We start from the raw sequence: 16,018 nt of genomic DNA, 5'->3' as shown, positions 1-16,018 counted from the left end.
GTTACCATTAATTATTCTGGACCATGTGCTCATTTACAACAGATCTAACACGAGAAATATTCTCAGAGGTGTCAAACAGCCTCGGTTTCATAGGTGCATGGGGGTAGCACTGACTAAATGTTTGACTGACTGGTAGGATGTGACCTGCCAGAGACCCTTGAAGCTTGGGGATTTCATGTGCAATTTGTGTTCCAGCACTCAATAGATAATTTAAATTGGGCCTCTCTCTCTGAGCATTTCTGAAGGATCTACATGCCTGAGCCTGTGTCATAACTGCACAAGTTTTTAAAATAAAATCCCAACAAACCCCCCTGAAAAGCAAACAAACAAACCCACCCCAAAACACTGATGAACATCTGTGCAAGTGATTGTTTGGAACTCACTGCATCTTAAAAAGGCTTGAAGAAAGTGACAATGCCATTTACTAAAGAATGTTGAAAGGTAGGTGTAACAATCACGGGGTGCATAGGAAGAGAGCTTGAAGAGGCTAACTGGGGAAAAAGAACAAACCCCAAATTACCTAGCTTCAGTTAACCCTTACTACAACAGAGGCTATTGGTTTAAATAATTGAGCAGAGAATAGTCCATTTCAGGCATTAATCAGATGAACAAGCTTTGCAAAGACAAGAATCAACTGACTGGTTATTCACACTTAACTGTCAGGAGAAACAGCACTGGATTTATAAAGTTATATCCTTCAGCTATTTGAGCCAGAACTACAAAAGCAGCCTTTTCTGATAATTTTTAAACAAAGTATTATAATAATAAACAAATATATACTTTAGGTGTGCCCTCACTGCCACTGTATTTAGTCTTTTTAACACCTGTGCAATCAAATACACAAGACCTTCCTCCACTCTCACATATTCTCATAAACATGAATTTCCTATCCCAAGGAGCAGCAATCAAAAGCTTCAAAGAATAAAGTAACATCATTTTCAAATGGCTAATAATCACCTCCCTCCCCTCTTCATACAGTTTGCTGTTCTCTGTTCTTGAAACTGTTTGCTTATTTTTGCAAGGCCTGCATAATTTCTCTACTTGTACCTCTGCAGAGAAGTTTCTTCCTTAAAATCACAGACATTCCCTACTTCTTTTTTATAGAATATGTAAGGCTGCATAATATTTTTGCTGTTCAGATTTTACACAGTATTCTCACCTTTAAAGTTTAGTTTACAAACAGCTTAAGTTTAAAGAGCTTTTCCACTAAATGACAGCTCTTTATAACCAGTGACAAAGCTTGCTGAGGGGGTTATCATCTGTCAGCATGATATTAAAATCTCTCAGGTTTGCCTCCTGAATACTTTAAAAGGGAACAATTTCAAGACAACAGCAAAACTCTGTGAACTAAGGTGAAGAAATTCAGAATTGCATGTAATGCTGGATTTGCTTTCAAGCAGCATTCTCTTGCAACCTTAGGCTTACTATTCATCATTAGTTTTGAATTAAGGATTTTGCTTGTTATCAAAGATTGCTCCATCCTGCCAGCTAAACAGGCAGCATCTTCATATCACAGTCACTGACCATGCAAAAAATGAAAGTGAGATAACTCACTGTGCCTTTTTGTCAAGTGCTGCTGTGACTACTACCCCCAACCTCATGGCAATCCTGCTTCTGAAGTTCACACAACATGACAATAAAAGCATTCGGGATCTGCTTTCAAAAGATGCTTTTTACCAGGCTACAAAGCAGGTGGGACAAACATCCAGTGCTTTAAGGTTTGTTTTTCTGCTGATGTCCCCACTGACTCCTCCTCGGTGATTGGGTTTTCGTGTTGCTTGCTAAGTGTTTCAGCTTTCAAAACATTTCTTCTGATCTGAAAGGAAAAGGAATATATATTTTTTTGAATAATACAAGGAGAATCCAGAAAATATGCATTAGTAATAATAATAAATAAATAACCTGCACTCAGCTCCAAGCAGTCAGCTCTGCTCAAAGCTAAGCTGTGACAGTGCAACCATTTGAACAGGAATTCCCCAATTAACAGGAAAGAAGCTCAGCCCTCAAAATCAAAGCTAATATCTGCAATGTTTTCTAGACTTGGGACTTTTCTCAGAAGTGAGTTAGATGGGAATGAGAATATTTTGGCCCTATATAAAATCATGGGGATGGTAAGGTGTGGACCACTCCTCAGTCCATGGTAAATGTACATACCCCAATTCCTTCATTTAAGATGGGGAGAACAAACAAAAAATTCAGCCTCAAACCAAAGCTAAAAAAAAAAATCCCCCAAAAATAACAACAACAAAAAAAAAACAAAAAACCAAACCAAAACAAAAATATCCAACAAAATCAAAGTACGAAAAGATGTTGATCATACATTTTTTAAAAACAAAGTTCCTGCCAATTTTACTTTTCAAATTAAAAAAATCTAACTATAGACTGTATTTACAACTTGGCAGTCTTAGGCTGCAATATCAAGTACTCCCTAGAGATGAAATATCTCCAAACCACTGAAAAATCCCTGTCAGAGCAATTTCTCTCACTCTTATTACCACTGAGTATTAGAACTGATTAAATTTAAAGAGTCATCACCAATACTAGTAGATGCCATAAGGTTTAGATGTCAACCTTCTCTGATTCATGGAAATCCATATTTCAAGTTACAGCCAGAGAAACTAGAATAATTTGAAGTGCTACATCACCAGAATATGACTTCTATGGTAAGACTTTCTAGAGACCAGGTAGATAGACAGGAAAAAGTAATTTTTATTCTATTCAGAACAGAGAAATCATGAGAAGACTTGTGAATTTCCTTTTTCTTTTCAGATGAAACAAAGCAGACTTTCAAAACATCCTCTGGAAGGCAGCTGCATTTGCCCTTGCCAAGACAAATCTAATACATGTTACAGCAAACAGACACCAAGCTCAAGTTAAAAGCTTTAGCTCTGCTCTGCAGTTCTACTTTATAATGCCCCAAGGAAGGGATTCTCCTACCTCACCTTTCCAACCCACAGTTCCCACAGGAACTGAACAAGAGTGATTTTCATGTCTAGTGGATCATGCACCTCTTCCCTTTCCTCCATCCCTAGGATAAAACAAGTGATTCTAGAAAATGTACAAGAATTTTCAAGATGCTTCAAGAATTTTCAAGTAGCTGCCACTAAAAGCAGGGAAAAGAAATCCAACATAGAACAAGACAGCTCAGTTTAGTGCTGTAAAATTGCCTCCAAGGTATTTTGATCTGAAAGCTCTTTATAAAAAAAAAAAAAAAGTTAAAATTATAAATGTTATTCTCTCTTTCATACTTAGGGAAACTGATTGAAACAAATTAAGTAACTTGCACATGGATATTCAAAGCCTGTGTAATTGTCTAATCTGGGTTCTACCTTCTGACTACCACTGCTGAGCCTTAACAACTCCCTCTTTCCTCCACAGAGCTGCAGGCTTCAGCAAACAAAGCATTCTTTATAGCTAATTGGCATTACACAGAAACTCAACTGCTCTTATTTACAGAACTACAGATTTATGTCAAGCAAAGCCAATTATGCCTAATGTTTAAACTATTGCAGGTGCTCAATGACATTGTGCTAGGCAGTAGAAGTGAAATTGCTCTTTTAATGCATCTTGTTCCAACTGGGAGCATGTGTTTTATCATCAGTGCAAACTTAACAGATGGAGATCCTAATCCTCTCCATCGAGTTTTCTTCAGCTCCCACCCCCCCAAAATGGTGTCCCGTGCATTTAGACTTAACTGAGGTGGTTGATGAACTGTCTGGGACAGAACATGTTTTGTTTTGGTTTTTTTTTTGTATATGTGTCCTTGAATATAGTGTAAAACATACACTGAACCATTTAAAAGACCCCCCCCAAACTATCAGCAGTAATCAGAAATACATCTGGCTGTTCAAGACTAGTAATGACCTCTGATGAGCACAGCAACTACTCACTTATAACCAGAGCTGCACAAAAGCAGCTTCTGCTCAAGTCAAGCCTCAATCTAGAGTCCTTTATACTCATTTCACTCTGTGCTGGGAGAACAGTTAGAAAACTCAGGCAGTAATCAAACAGAAAACTGAAGTGGGATGTTTCTGGTCCCTCCTAATGTCATCTAGGAGGCAATGTTTTACACAATACCTTTGATATCTATAAATCTCTATGGTGAGGATTAATTAATTAATTAACTTTGTGCAAAGCAACCCAGAATGGCAACAGGTGACCTCAAACACAAGCAATCAGATCTGAGTGTTTTGTTATCTACCATGAAAACTGCTACAGATCAACAAAGGCTGACAAAAGAAGGCTCTCCTAGCATATTCCAGCTGTTTATTGCATAATTTTGTACGCACAGACACATCCTTATTTTTTCTGTCCTCTAATTTTTTAAATGCAAAAAGTCACTAAACTTTCCAAAAGTGAAAAACAGCTTCCTTCAAAGCAAAGGCCAAACCTTTATACCAATTTCACTGTGTGCTGGCACAAGATATAATTTAGGTAGTGCCCTGTATGTACAAAGGATTCCAGCAGCTTTGAATGGAGTTCTAGATGCTGCAATTCAAGAAAAATTCCTGTCTGTTGGTTTTAAGTGCTAAATTGCTGTGTCATAACAGTGAGACTGATTGATAGATTTTTGCATGTAGATTCCTATGCTCCACCAAATGAACTAAGTCCAAATTCAGCAACCAGTGCCCCCTTTTCTTCTGCCTCCCATCTGAAAATCCAAATTCTATTAAATCTGATATAAAAAGCATTCCTCCTGTCCATGTGAAGAAGGCAGGGAGCTTTCAATATTCAACTCTTCATCCTAAAGCCCATTCTAAGGAAGTCCTATCCAGGGAGTTAACTAATCCTCTTATTCTTGCAGAATTATATTCATCAGACAATTCAACTCAAATGACTGCATTCTGTTGGCTGTTGTCATCTATTCTCATATTTCAATTTCTGAGGAGGAAAAAAAGAAAAAAATATTGGGAAGTTTGAGGCCATTCAGCCTGAGAATGCAGCAGACTAAACATTTTACCTTAAAATAGAATCAAGCTTCTTGTTCTCTTGTTCTTGATGTAAATGGTTCCAAACCACTGTTACTTTTGCAGTTTAGAAAAAAATAAAAAATCATTAGTTAATAAAAACATCTACAGCCCAATCATATTCATCTGCCCAAAATTTAAATTTACCCTTCTATTACTTAAGTTATTCTTTTGTGTATAACCCTTGCTTTGAGAGCAATCACATCCCTCCTGCCAGCAGACTCCAAACAGCATTTTTGTAGCTTTTCTGTGCCAGGACAAAGGTCAAGTGTTCAAGAATATCTCAGAAAAGAAACTGGTGTTTTTCATGGCTTAAACCTGGGTCTATTGCAGCACAAATATCATTTAGAAAATAATGCCTTTCAAGCAAATAGCTGTCAGATCTCATGGATATATTTACCCAAATATGTGGAAATTAGCCTGTCTCACACTTTGCAGTGCCCTGAGAGAACAGGTCCTTCAGCCTTTTGCTGTCCTTTCTCTCAGCTCCAGCCCAGCTTTTGCAGCCACTTTTGGAGAAATGGCCAGTCCCAGGCTGGGCAGGGGTATATTCACAACAGTTTTCTCCCAGTCCCACAACACCCAGTCTAAAGTTCCAGCATTAAATGTGGTTAATGGTGCAGAAGAGATTTCCTTTACCAGCTCTTCCACAGTTTCAGCTCACAAACTGTGAGCCACTTGAATGAATTACATCCTTTTAGTGTAGCTTTTCTTGTGGTAGAGCATTCCTCATATCTAGCAAGCATTCTGACTTGGCTGTCCCTTTCCTCAGGAACTTCTTGATATCCAAGTGCTCCTTTCATTTTTTTGGTTCAATACATTTCCTTACATATCACATGCAGACCCCACTTCTCTCATCATTCTTTTTAGTTATATGACTTCTAAAAAGAAATGTTAAGGGTCAGATTATCACCTCTCACAATAACAAAATCAGCCAGTTTTGGGAGTGTTTAACACTGAAGATGTTCAAACTGGAAAGCATTTTACTAATAATTATTTTCTCTCATCTCCAAGCTGCATCTACCCTCTCCCAGTCTTCTTTTCCTAATTCCTAATTCCCTCCCCACTCCCATTCAGATGGGCTGCAATTAGTAATTTTTATGTTATTAATTTCAGTCTCTCATTCTCCTACTAGCAATTTTCTTTATATCATCCTTTAGGAATAACAAATCTCACAGTGCTGTTGCCAAGTGAGACTGGATGCCTCAAGCACCAATGTTTCATGGCACACCTTATGGACTGAGGACTGGTACCTTGTTTCTAGTGCCTTTTTGGTAGATCTCAAAGCAATTTGCAAAGAAGGCTGATATGCTTGTGTCCACTTCACTAGGCTGGGGAGGAGATCAGCAAGGGCCAAGAACATTGCACAAGAATCCCACCATTGCAAATATTAACCTTGCAAATATCAACCAGCCAACACCAGGTTTCAAAATCTCTTGTAAATTATACTGGCACAAAGTAATTAGCTAAACAAATGCCTGCATGTTTATTAATTTGTGATCACTCCCAAATACAAATATATGTGAATACCTGTTTTCATATAAAGATTAAAAGCCTCCCTCCTACCATGGCAAGCAGTGAGCTCTCCTTGGCCTCAGTGTGAGTTATGACAGTGCAGCCTCCTTCAAGGCCAAATCCTATGAAGAATGCTGTTTTGTTAACTTATAAACAACATTATTATTCATCAGATAATTCATAAATACCAGGACATAGTTCCACTTAAGTGTGCAGGTAATTTATCATTAGAGAGCTGGTAGGTAACAAAATCAAAATTTAGCCAAATGAGGGTGAAATTTTATCAGGTTTTCTCCACAGGAGACAAAATGGGAGAACTTTCCAGGACAGCTTTATAATGCTTGATGGCTTTTTCATGCTTCAAAAGTTTTTCTCCAGGAAGATTTCCTCTGAACTCATTGGTGCCACCCTCGTGCAGATTGTTGTATCTGGGGGAGATGATACAGAAGGAAAATAACACAATAATCATCCTTTAAGTATTATCTTCACCTATTGTTTATACATAATACTTTTTAAGTTTCAGTGCCTTCTAAGTCCTGGACATCAAGGCAGCCAAAAAAAAAGTAAAATGCAAATATCTATTTCCTAGAGCCTTTCAGAACTTTAAGATGAGAAGTATCAAACTGGGTGCAGATGTTAATAATACCTGTACTGTGTCTTTTCAAAAAAAATTAATAATTAACATGCTGTTTTCCCTCAGAGAAGTTTTAGTGCATTTTTTCTTATGCCAAGTTTTAAATCATGTTTTCTCCCCTCTGCCAAAAGCACTGTTTATCTGAATAGCCCTTGTTCTTTTTCCTATTCATCAAAAATGAAACAATTACAATTGTTTTTTTAAAAAATCCCATATTTTTAATAAGTCAAAACTTACTATTGAAACTTATTATAATTATATAAGAACTCATACAAAACTTATTATTGAAAAATAAGGTACCTTAATTCTGAAGTGAAATGGTAACGTTTTGACAATCAAAATCTATTCATTTTCAGCAGTAAATGCCACAAATAAAAATTTCAATGTACAGAAGACTAAAATCCCATATGAGGAGTACTGCTAAGTACATGCAGGAGAAACGTTTTTAGTTGTGACCCAGCTCACATTTAAAAGAAGAGGATCACATTGGAATAATCAACAAGATGCTATGGTAAACTTTGGTGCTGCAAAGTTGGTGCTACATGTAATGGAAAAACTAACATTTTTTATCAAGAGTTCCAGGAGTGCACTGCTCTTGTAAGTTTTTTATTGGTCTCATCCTGACATCCCTGCTCACCAAGGCTCCTGAAGGATTTCCACAGGACCTCCCAACACTTAAGAGCCACTTGCATTTCAGAGTGACCCCTCACACTGGAGGTGGCACAGGCTGCTTCCCTCCCTCTGCCTGAATGCTGACAACAGAAAATTAACTGGGATTAAATGTCCCAGAGTTGTGAGTTCCTTGCATTTTGCAGGCAAAATACAGGGATTAAACCTAGGCTCTGCAGGTGGCTTCCTGTGAGGGGGCTGAGCAATTCTCATGTCTCCAGCAGGAAATTGCTTTTTCCCCATGCCCAGAGGAGTATCAGGAAATATTTGGGGGCTGTCCTGTTGCACCTGCTACACACAGCACTGACCTGCAGGGCTGGAGCTTTCTCACAGCCCTCTGTCCCACACTGGAGGTGTGAGCTCACTGGGAGAGCAGCAGTGCTTCCTACAAGTGGTACAAAACCAAGGGCAGTTCCACAGCCAGTACAGCTCTGTGTTCCCTTCTCAACTCCATGCCAGCATATTTACACCCTTCCAGAAAGAATATAATGCTCTTTTTTCTTGAGGGCTTTTTATATTAATAATACCCCTTATTATTTAAGGTTAATTCCATCAGTTTATTCCAGTTTTTTTTTAACCTCACCACTTTTTGCTGTGAAATGTCTCTCCTTATATGATCAATCACTACCAATTCTTTATTACATGCTAGCCCACAGATTTTACAAGAATTTCTACTTGCACCTACAAATGGAACATCAAGTTTTCATTTTCTCACACATACCTGTGTGCAATGCTCCAGAACCCCAGGGTGTTCACCATCATTAAGGAAGCCAAGAAGAAGAAGAATCTCTCCAATTTACCTTCATGCAGCAAGTGTGGGAACCAGGTGCCTGGTAAAGCAGACATTTGAGGCAGAATTAGTTTGCCTTGCAGCAGGAGACGTGGCTCATGTGGAAGACAAGAAGATAACTTGGTGTGAGACACAATCCCTGCAGCTGTTGATACAGATTTCATCCTCACAGCATCTGTGGGGGTGTTTGAGTCTACTCTTGCTCTGCAGACAGGCAGGACAGATCTAAAGAAACTAAAGAGTGTCCATAATAAATCTGAAGTGTACTGGAAAACCTAATCCTGCACAGCTACTCCAGTAATGACTGGACCATCTTCCCTCTGCATTATCCTGTGCACACAGCTAAATCAAAGTCAACTGTGAAAATTTTAGTGAGAGCTAGAATCCAGATGGGCTGTAGAGATCTTTACTAGTAGCTCTCATGCTTTTAATAGTCTCTTCTTAGTCTCTATTATAAAGAACTCCAAAATATTAAAAGCATTCACTCAGTGCCTTGGTGCTCCATTACAAAGACACCACCTGACATTTTACTTTACCTTTCTTTACAGCTGCCTTTAGCCATGAGCCTGTAAGGTGTTCTTTTCCTTCATTGTTTATTTACACAAATCACAAATAATTTATTTACACAACTCTTTTCACCAAGGCTTTTGGAAAAGCCTTGTGTCCAGGCCATTTTGGCACTCCACTCAGAGATTTTCCTCCCTGGGTATTCCTGTGCTCTCCAGTTTCTGGCTGTATTGCTTTCAGTGCTGATCACTGCAAACAAGCTCAGGTGGCAAAAAACTGTAGAAAACAAAATATTAAAAACAAAGCCAGCCCCAGTCAGTCTGCACCTGAAGACAATCAGTACCTGAAGTGCCATAATAAACTAGAGCAAAACCATCAAACCAAAGTGAAAAAAAAAAAAGTTCCAGTAGAAACTGAAGTTACAGAATATCTCAGATCTATACAGTGCTGTAGTGACCATGCACCTGATTGGGAATAGAGGATTTATTGCCTTTGAAGAAGGCAGATAGACTGTCTTCATTAGCAATTAATGAAGAAATGTAGTGTGAAACAGCTGGTGCTGAGAATGATGTCCACACTCTCAGCTCAGGGGGGTTCACATCAGAGCAGTTCCTATTAACAGCTGGAACATCTCAGACATGAGCATATTGTTTTGTTGTTTAGCTCCCTCTAAAAAGAATTCAGTTGTTTTCACACTCCAAGATCGTTCTGTGATGCAAATCAGAGATTATTAGGAGATTTAGATCAAAAGCATCCTCTTGATCTGAACTACACCAGCATCAATGTGCCCAAAGTCACCTTTCTCTGCTGCATGAAAGTCTGGGATCAAATCCTGCCCATCCAAATTGTGTGGCTATCACCCCTTGAATGAGCTAATGGGGACAGAAGGAAAATCAGCCTTCTTAGCACAACTGTATTGCAAAAACCTGATGGCCTAAACAGGTCTTTTGGCCACTAATGCCACTTTTACACATTGATTGCCATCCTTAGCTTGTAAACATTTTCCTAATTAGAGACAAAGAGCAGTTCCACAGCATGAGACAGACTCCACTCAAAAGATTACACCCTGCCAAACACACTCATATATGTACATTTTTCTCTTCCCTCCACATCTTAGGGCTAGAAACACATTTCTTTTCAGAGCTATTGCCTTTAGCTCTCCTGGGACTGACAGAGAACAACTGCCCTAAGTTTTCCTAATCTCCTCTACAGTTCACTCCATGCCATGTTACCTTTTTGCTGGCCACAGGGCAGCACCACCACACCTCTGCCTGCTCCCTTCCTTCTGCAGCATTATCTCAGAGCCAGTTTTATAACCTATCATCTTGCACTGTAAGCTGACTGAGCTCCTAGGTGCTGTAACTTCATTTTAGTAGCTTATAAACTTTTACTGTCATCATTCACAATCAGGTAGTTTTTCATTTTGCACCCCCCAGGGGCCAATAGAAGGCAGAGACAGAGCCTGTGGATGTGATGAAAGAGAAATCATGCATGGGGGTCTGCAGTGCAGCTTGTCAAAGCAGATCTCACACTGTCTGCTAGGTTATTCACCTTGGCTAGGCTAACTGCAGCAGCAGCAGGAGCTTCCTAATGCAATGGCATTTACAGTGCAACCTGGACAGAAAACATATACTTAAAGTTAATAAAAACAATTTTGCAGCTTCTGAGTTTCAAAGGCCCATTTGTACCATTTCTCTGTCTTATCACTGATACAGGCACCAGATAAAAGCACTGTAACTGGGGCTGGCTGGTTCTAGGGGTAGGATGGCAGCCTGGCAGGTGATGTGGATTCTATTCCCACTGCACCACAGGCTTCCCTCCTTGGCCTGGGACAAAAATCCTTGCTCTGTGTCCTCCCTTCTTTTAGGAGTTGCCAGTGTTTAAACAGTGAGGCCAGGATAATGACAGAGAGCCTCTGGAAAATCCAAATGACCAACAGCACAGGCAAGGACAACATCAGATAGGATATGGTGAGGCTCCAGCTGCCACAGGGAACACTTGTCCTCTCTAGGTTCCTGCTCTGCCCAAAGCAAGAGGTAGGATCAAGGCTTTCTTTTCCTCTCAGAGATGGACAACAAGGTTTGTTAGGAGCAGGCTTTCCTCTACAGAGGAACAAGGATGCCAGCAGGCCTAAGGATATCCAGACTATAACCCTTCCAGTGCACACTTTCATCAGTGGATGCAGCAAAAATTAATACAACCATTTCCTACTTTAAGTCAAAAAAAAAAAAAAAATAAAAATTACTTCTCACTCTTTTTAAAAGGAAAAGTAATGAAAGAAAATTTTTTATCACCCATGAAACAAGGGATAAACTTGGACTATGTTTACATCTACTTACACTCACTTTACAGAGAATCCTCTCCTCTGCTTGCAGGAAGTCTTGAGAGAGTCCAGCACTTTCCCATCCTCACCTCAGCATGCAACATGCTAACAACTCACTTTTCCCCAAAAGATACTGCCTGTGGGCTCTGTGCATCCTTTACTTTTCTGTGGAGATTGCCAACAGAAGTGGCAATTACAAGGTTGGTTTGTCACACAGATAATTGCTCACTGGGAATTAACTCTCTGCAACAAGCTCCTGATTTCCATTTTTATTCCAACAATAGAAATACTTAGTAGTATGAATCACCACAAAGAAACAGAAGTTTCCTGGAGGTGCATAATTTTAAATAGACTTTCTCTACTGGTTGGAGGTGAATTAGTTATGTATTTTATGGCAAATTTAGAACAAGTTAGAAAATGAAGCCTAGGCAGAGTCTGTTCCTCCAGTCTGCTCTACAATCATGGAAATAAAGCACCTGGTAAACTTGCACTGACATTTTGGAATCCTGTCAATTTTGCATCAAAATCACTCAGTTCAAGAAGAAGGAATAATTTACAACACCAAGAAGAAACAACTGATCCTACTAAAGCAGGAAGAGGTGGAAGTGAAGCAGAGATTAGGACATGAACAAAAACTTTCCTGGGCTGTTCTGGTGGGTGACTGACAGCAAGCAGCTGCTCGCAGTACCAGCCATTGCAGAAAACGTGAAAAGGGCCAGTCTGACAAAAATTAGTGCACACAACAAATCTGCTGCTGTGGTGGCACCCTCTCAGAGCTCAAGGGAAAGTTGCACAAGGAGGCATTTTTTGCTGGATAATATTATCCCATTTTATTATGTGGTAAACCTTGAAGAAAACAAACAAGAGAGTCATGCCAGAAGTTACTCTATCCTGTACCATTCTTGCATTTTTGCAGCTATCCTACAACCTATGCTGTGATCATAAAAAAAAATTAATTCATGTTTTAAAACGGTTTGCATTGCCTTTCTTAATTTCATCAACTTAGTGGGCATATATTTAGTGTTTAATCATATCCAAATTAAAGCCTCACTCTGCATCTAATCCCTATTAGCTAAGTAGGCACCAGTGGCCACCACCATCTGGACTGCAAGAAATATCCTCTAGCTTATCATCTTTGGTATTTGCAATCACACAAAACTAAAATGATAAAAAGAACAAAAAAAAAAAAAAAAAAAAAACCTAAAAAACCCCCCAAAAACTCAAACCCAAACTAAAACCCTCTGGTGATTCTCTAAATACAAGCAGGAAAACTGTGAGTGGGACAGTTTCCTTCCTTTCCTAAATTTTCTGACCTTTTCTAAATTTCTATTTCTTTCTTACATATTTATATTAATATTTTTAGAGAAATATATTCTGAAATGATTGGCATAAGAGGACAGGTTTTGTCTTGCATCTTCTTCCGTTAAAATGTTAGGAGAGGTAAGAGATCCAAAAGAAAGCAGTTTCCCAGCTTGTACTGAAAATATCACTGTCACCCATCATCTGTTTGCACTCGTCAGATTTTTTAAAAAAAGTCTTATTTTATCATATTCACACCATCCTCCATAGATGCTTTAAAAATGATTAATGCAGATTTGACTGTGACTGATATCTGATCAACTTTGCCAATAAAAACCCAAATAAAATTCTAAACTAGTGGCATGAAATAGGATATAAAAATGTTTGAATTTTATCAACACCCTCTGTGCTTCAACACTTCAAAAGACACAGTGGAGGATCTACTTTGCTGCAGGAACGTGGAAAACATGGTCTCAGTGCTCAGAGATGGAAGAACCAGAAATAGTCTTGGCTCAGGTTTTAGTGAAACAAGAATCATGGGACAAGACAAAAGCATTCATAGCCCAAGCATCTCTCACTAAGCTTTGTTAAATCTCACAGAACCAATTCATCAACACTATCCTCTCCTCCAGCAAGAGAAAGAACTTGTTCTTCCAATAGAAATAAATTTGTAAATTAGCTGAGCCTTTTTTGGGGAAGAAAAAAAAGAGTTCTGGTGGGTCTGCTTTACTCCCAGTTTCATAAATTGTCCAGATTCTGAATATTCACAAGCTCTTTAAACAGATCTGAAAAAAAAAAAAAAACAAAACCAAAAAACAAAAACACCTCACCAAACCAAATGTGAATTTACAAAAGCAATTTGTGTCATTGGACTGCAATTTGACTTGAGAAAACACAAATGTGTTCCTTACAACAGTCATTTTTAGGGGGTTCATCAGGCAACCACTAGGTTTTAATAAATTTAAAAAATATTATTTTGCTGGTTGTTGTGAGCAACTAAGTTCTCTGTAAGAAGCACAATTTGAAGAAATACAGGTGGAACAAAGGAAACCAAAAGTGTGTATAACACTTGCTACCAAACTAGGAGAAAAGCAAAACTGAACCTAAAATGCATTCTTTGTTTTGCTACTGTCTATCCCCACCTACAAAAGTGTGACCCTAAGACTACTCTGATTTAGGAGTCAGCAGGACAACAGGCTGGGATGAGCAGAGGAGCATTATAACACAAATGAACCTATAGGAATATCTCCATTTGCAAGCTGTGAATTGAGTGAATTGTGGTAACTTGGAATTATTAACCTTATTCAAGCCAGGAACACTGGGAAAGAGACACCCAATTATTTTTAAAAATAAAAAGTGAGAGCCCAGTAATATGTTGTTTACATATTAATAGGTCAAATAATCTCTAACACTCTTCTAACTACAGCAACAGAGTAATCATTAAACATGTTTCACTTTATTTTCCCTAAAGCGTTTAAAGTTTTTTTAAGTTTTTTAGAGTTTTCCTGCTTAGCAGCAGTCATTCCCATTACAGCACCTTAATCTGACTACAGGCTGTCACTGACTCCCTTGGAAATTTCAGAGTGACTTTTGCTCAGGATAATGGTGCAGTCAATTCCACCTACAGGAACAGCAGGTCTGACAAAGCCAAACAAAGACATTAAGTTACAGCTTTGGAAAAAAAGAAAAAAAAAAAAAAAAAGCCAAGTTGAAAAGTTTGCCACCCAACTTTCTAAGAGTGAGGAATATTTTAGTCAGGAAACTTTTCAGTTGCACAAGAATCCTGAGCAAAAGGGGTTAGAATGTAGCCTGTGGAGAATTTACAGAGGTCAATCTTTTGGTCTCAGCCAGGATAAGAACTCACAATCTCTCTTAAAACAGAATTTCTGTCAAGAAAAGAACATCTGCTTTTTTTGAATCAATTGAATTATTTCATACAGACTCATGGCAAAAGGATTAATCAACTTGATGGAAAACCAGACAAAAATCTACTGAGTTGCAAATCAAAGGCAAAAATTGGTTTCCTCTATCACAGTGTACAGAAATACTTGCTAAAGAAATTAAATAATAGTGAAACAACATAGGCAAAATATTTTGGTGCTGACATTATGCTTAATTATTTTGCAATTATTCACTTATTTCCAAAGTCAAATTGCAGTAAAATATGTCAATTTTATTAAATATTTCCATCTCATAAAAATTAATAGTTTCCATACTATGAGAAGGGAGGAAAGAAAAAAAATCAGCAACAGTCTGTCTTAAACTGTTTGTTTCATTTACCCCAGATTACACTGAACTCACAAAATGAAAAACAGCCTTTTCCACTGGGGGATATTGAAGGAGCTCAGTTCTCCACACTGGATGCCTTGGTGCTTAATAGCTCTTTGCCTGATTCATTTGTGTAAACATTCCAGTTCTTTTACTCATCTCCAGGTGATGTTTTATACCTTGTAATAAAATTTTAATTGAATTTTTGACTTAAAAACAGGACTGGGTGTCAAAGCATCATTTGTTTGTTCAGATCTCACAAGTAGGAATAAAAAATTTGTCACACCTTCAAAAGACCCACTACTGCTTATTCTTGAAATACATGAGTCTTTGCATAGGAAAGAGAAGAACCCAAAATTTTAATCCTACACAGTTATAAAATCCTACAGCTGTGGCAATTGCAGTGGTGTCATGCACTAGAGCCAGCAATTGTGGTTTCTAAAGAATAGTTCTCTGTAAGAGTTCCACCAGAGCTTTGGAAATATTCCTTCAGCAAGTGGGACCATTTCAGATTTGTGAACAAAGGCATCCCAGTCTCTCAGCCCAAGAACTCAAGTGCTTTACTTGTTAAATGTTTTTGTGAAACAAGTTTTTTCTGTATTGAACAAAGATTCATCAGCAAAGGAAAAAATACTTTAAGAAATTCCTGGCTTATCTTGAAAGCCAGTAAGTCAAGAACAACTCCATTTCAGAACTTGCACTAAAAACACCTCAACAGGCTGAGCCTGCAATAACTCCTTGGGAAACAGGGAGTTTTCTGGGAATTGCAGCATTCTTCTGCAAAAGGGCAAGCCCACAGTGAGACAGTATTGTCACAGAATTTGGCTTTTCCAACAGCTGGGCCAAGTCAGATGGAGCCAGTGGGTCCAGGTGAGTGAGCTCCCCAAACAGCTTTGAAACCTTCAACCCAGTTCCTGTTCCCTGTGGACTGGGACACACAGGCAGTAATATTCTCCTTTTTTTAAAGCACAGATCTTGCTCTCAAGGCCAGAGGCTTCCATGTAAGTGTGAATAACATGAATGTACTTCTTCATGAACATAAAAAG

General features: G+C 38.5%; 1 protein-coding gene across 1 annotated transcript in view; it reads right to left on the bottom strand.

The window, feature by feature from the left end:
* Window positions 1-1,701: 1,701 nt before the first annotated feature.
* SLC15A5 (solute carrier family 15 member 5) overlaps window positions 1,702-16,018 on the bottom strand; it is a 33,004-nt gene continuing 18,687 nt past the window's right edge. The window contains exons 8-11 of the mRNA XM_056511651.1: window positions 8,507-8,615; window positions 6,671-6,910; window positions 4,961-5,024; window positions 1,702-1,816 (exon numbers count right to left, since the gene is read on the bottom strand). Of these exons, the coding sequence (XP_056367626.1) occupies window positions 6,766-6,910; window positions 8,507-8,615 (254 nt within the window). The 3' untranslated portion in view covers window positions 1,702-1,816; window positions 4,961-5,024; window positions 6,671-6,765. The remainder of the gene's footprint in view (window positions 1,817-4,960; window positions 5,025-6,670; window positions 6,911-8,506; window positions 8,616-16,018) is intronic.

Source organism: Oenanthe melanoleuca, chromosome 1A, assembly GCF_029582105.1.
Source record: "Oenanthe melanoleuca isolate GR-GAL-2019-014 chromosome 1A, OMel1.0, whole genome shotgun sequence".
NCBI lineage: Eukaryota > Metazoa > Chordata > Aves > Passeriformes > Muscicapidae > Oenanthe > Oenanthe melanoleuca.
Note: the sequence above shows the minus strand (reverse complement) of the source record. Positions and strands in the feature narration are given on the sequence as shown.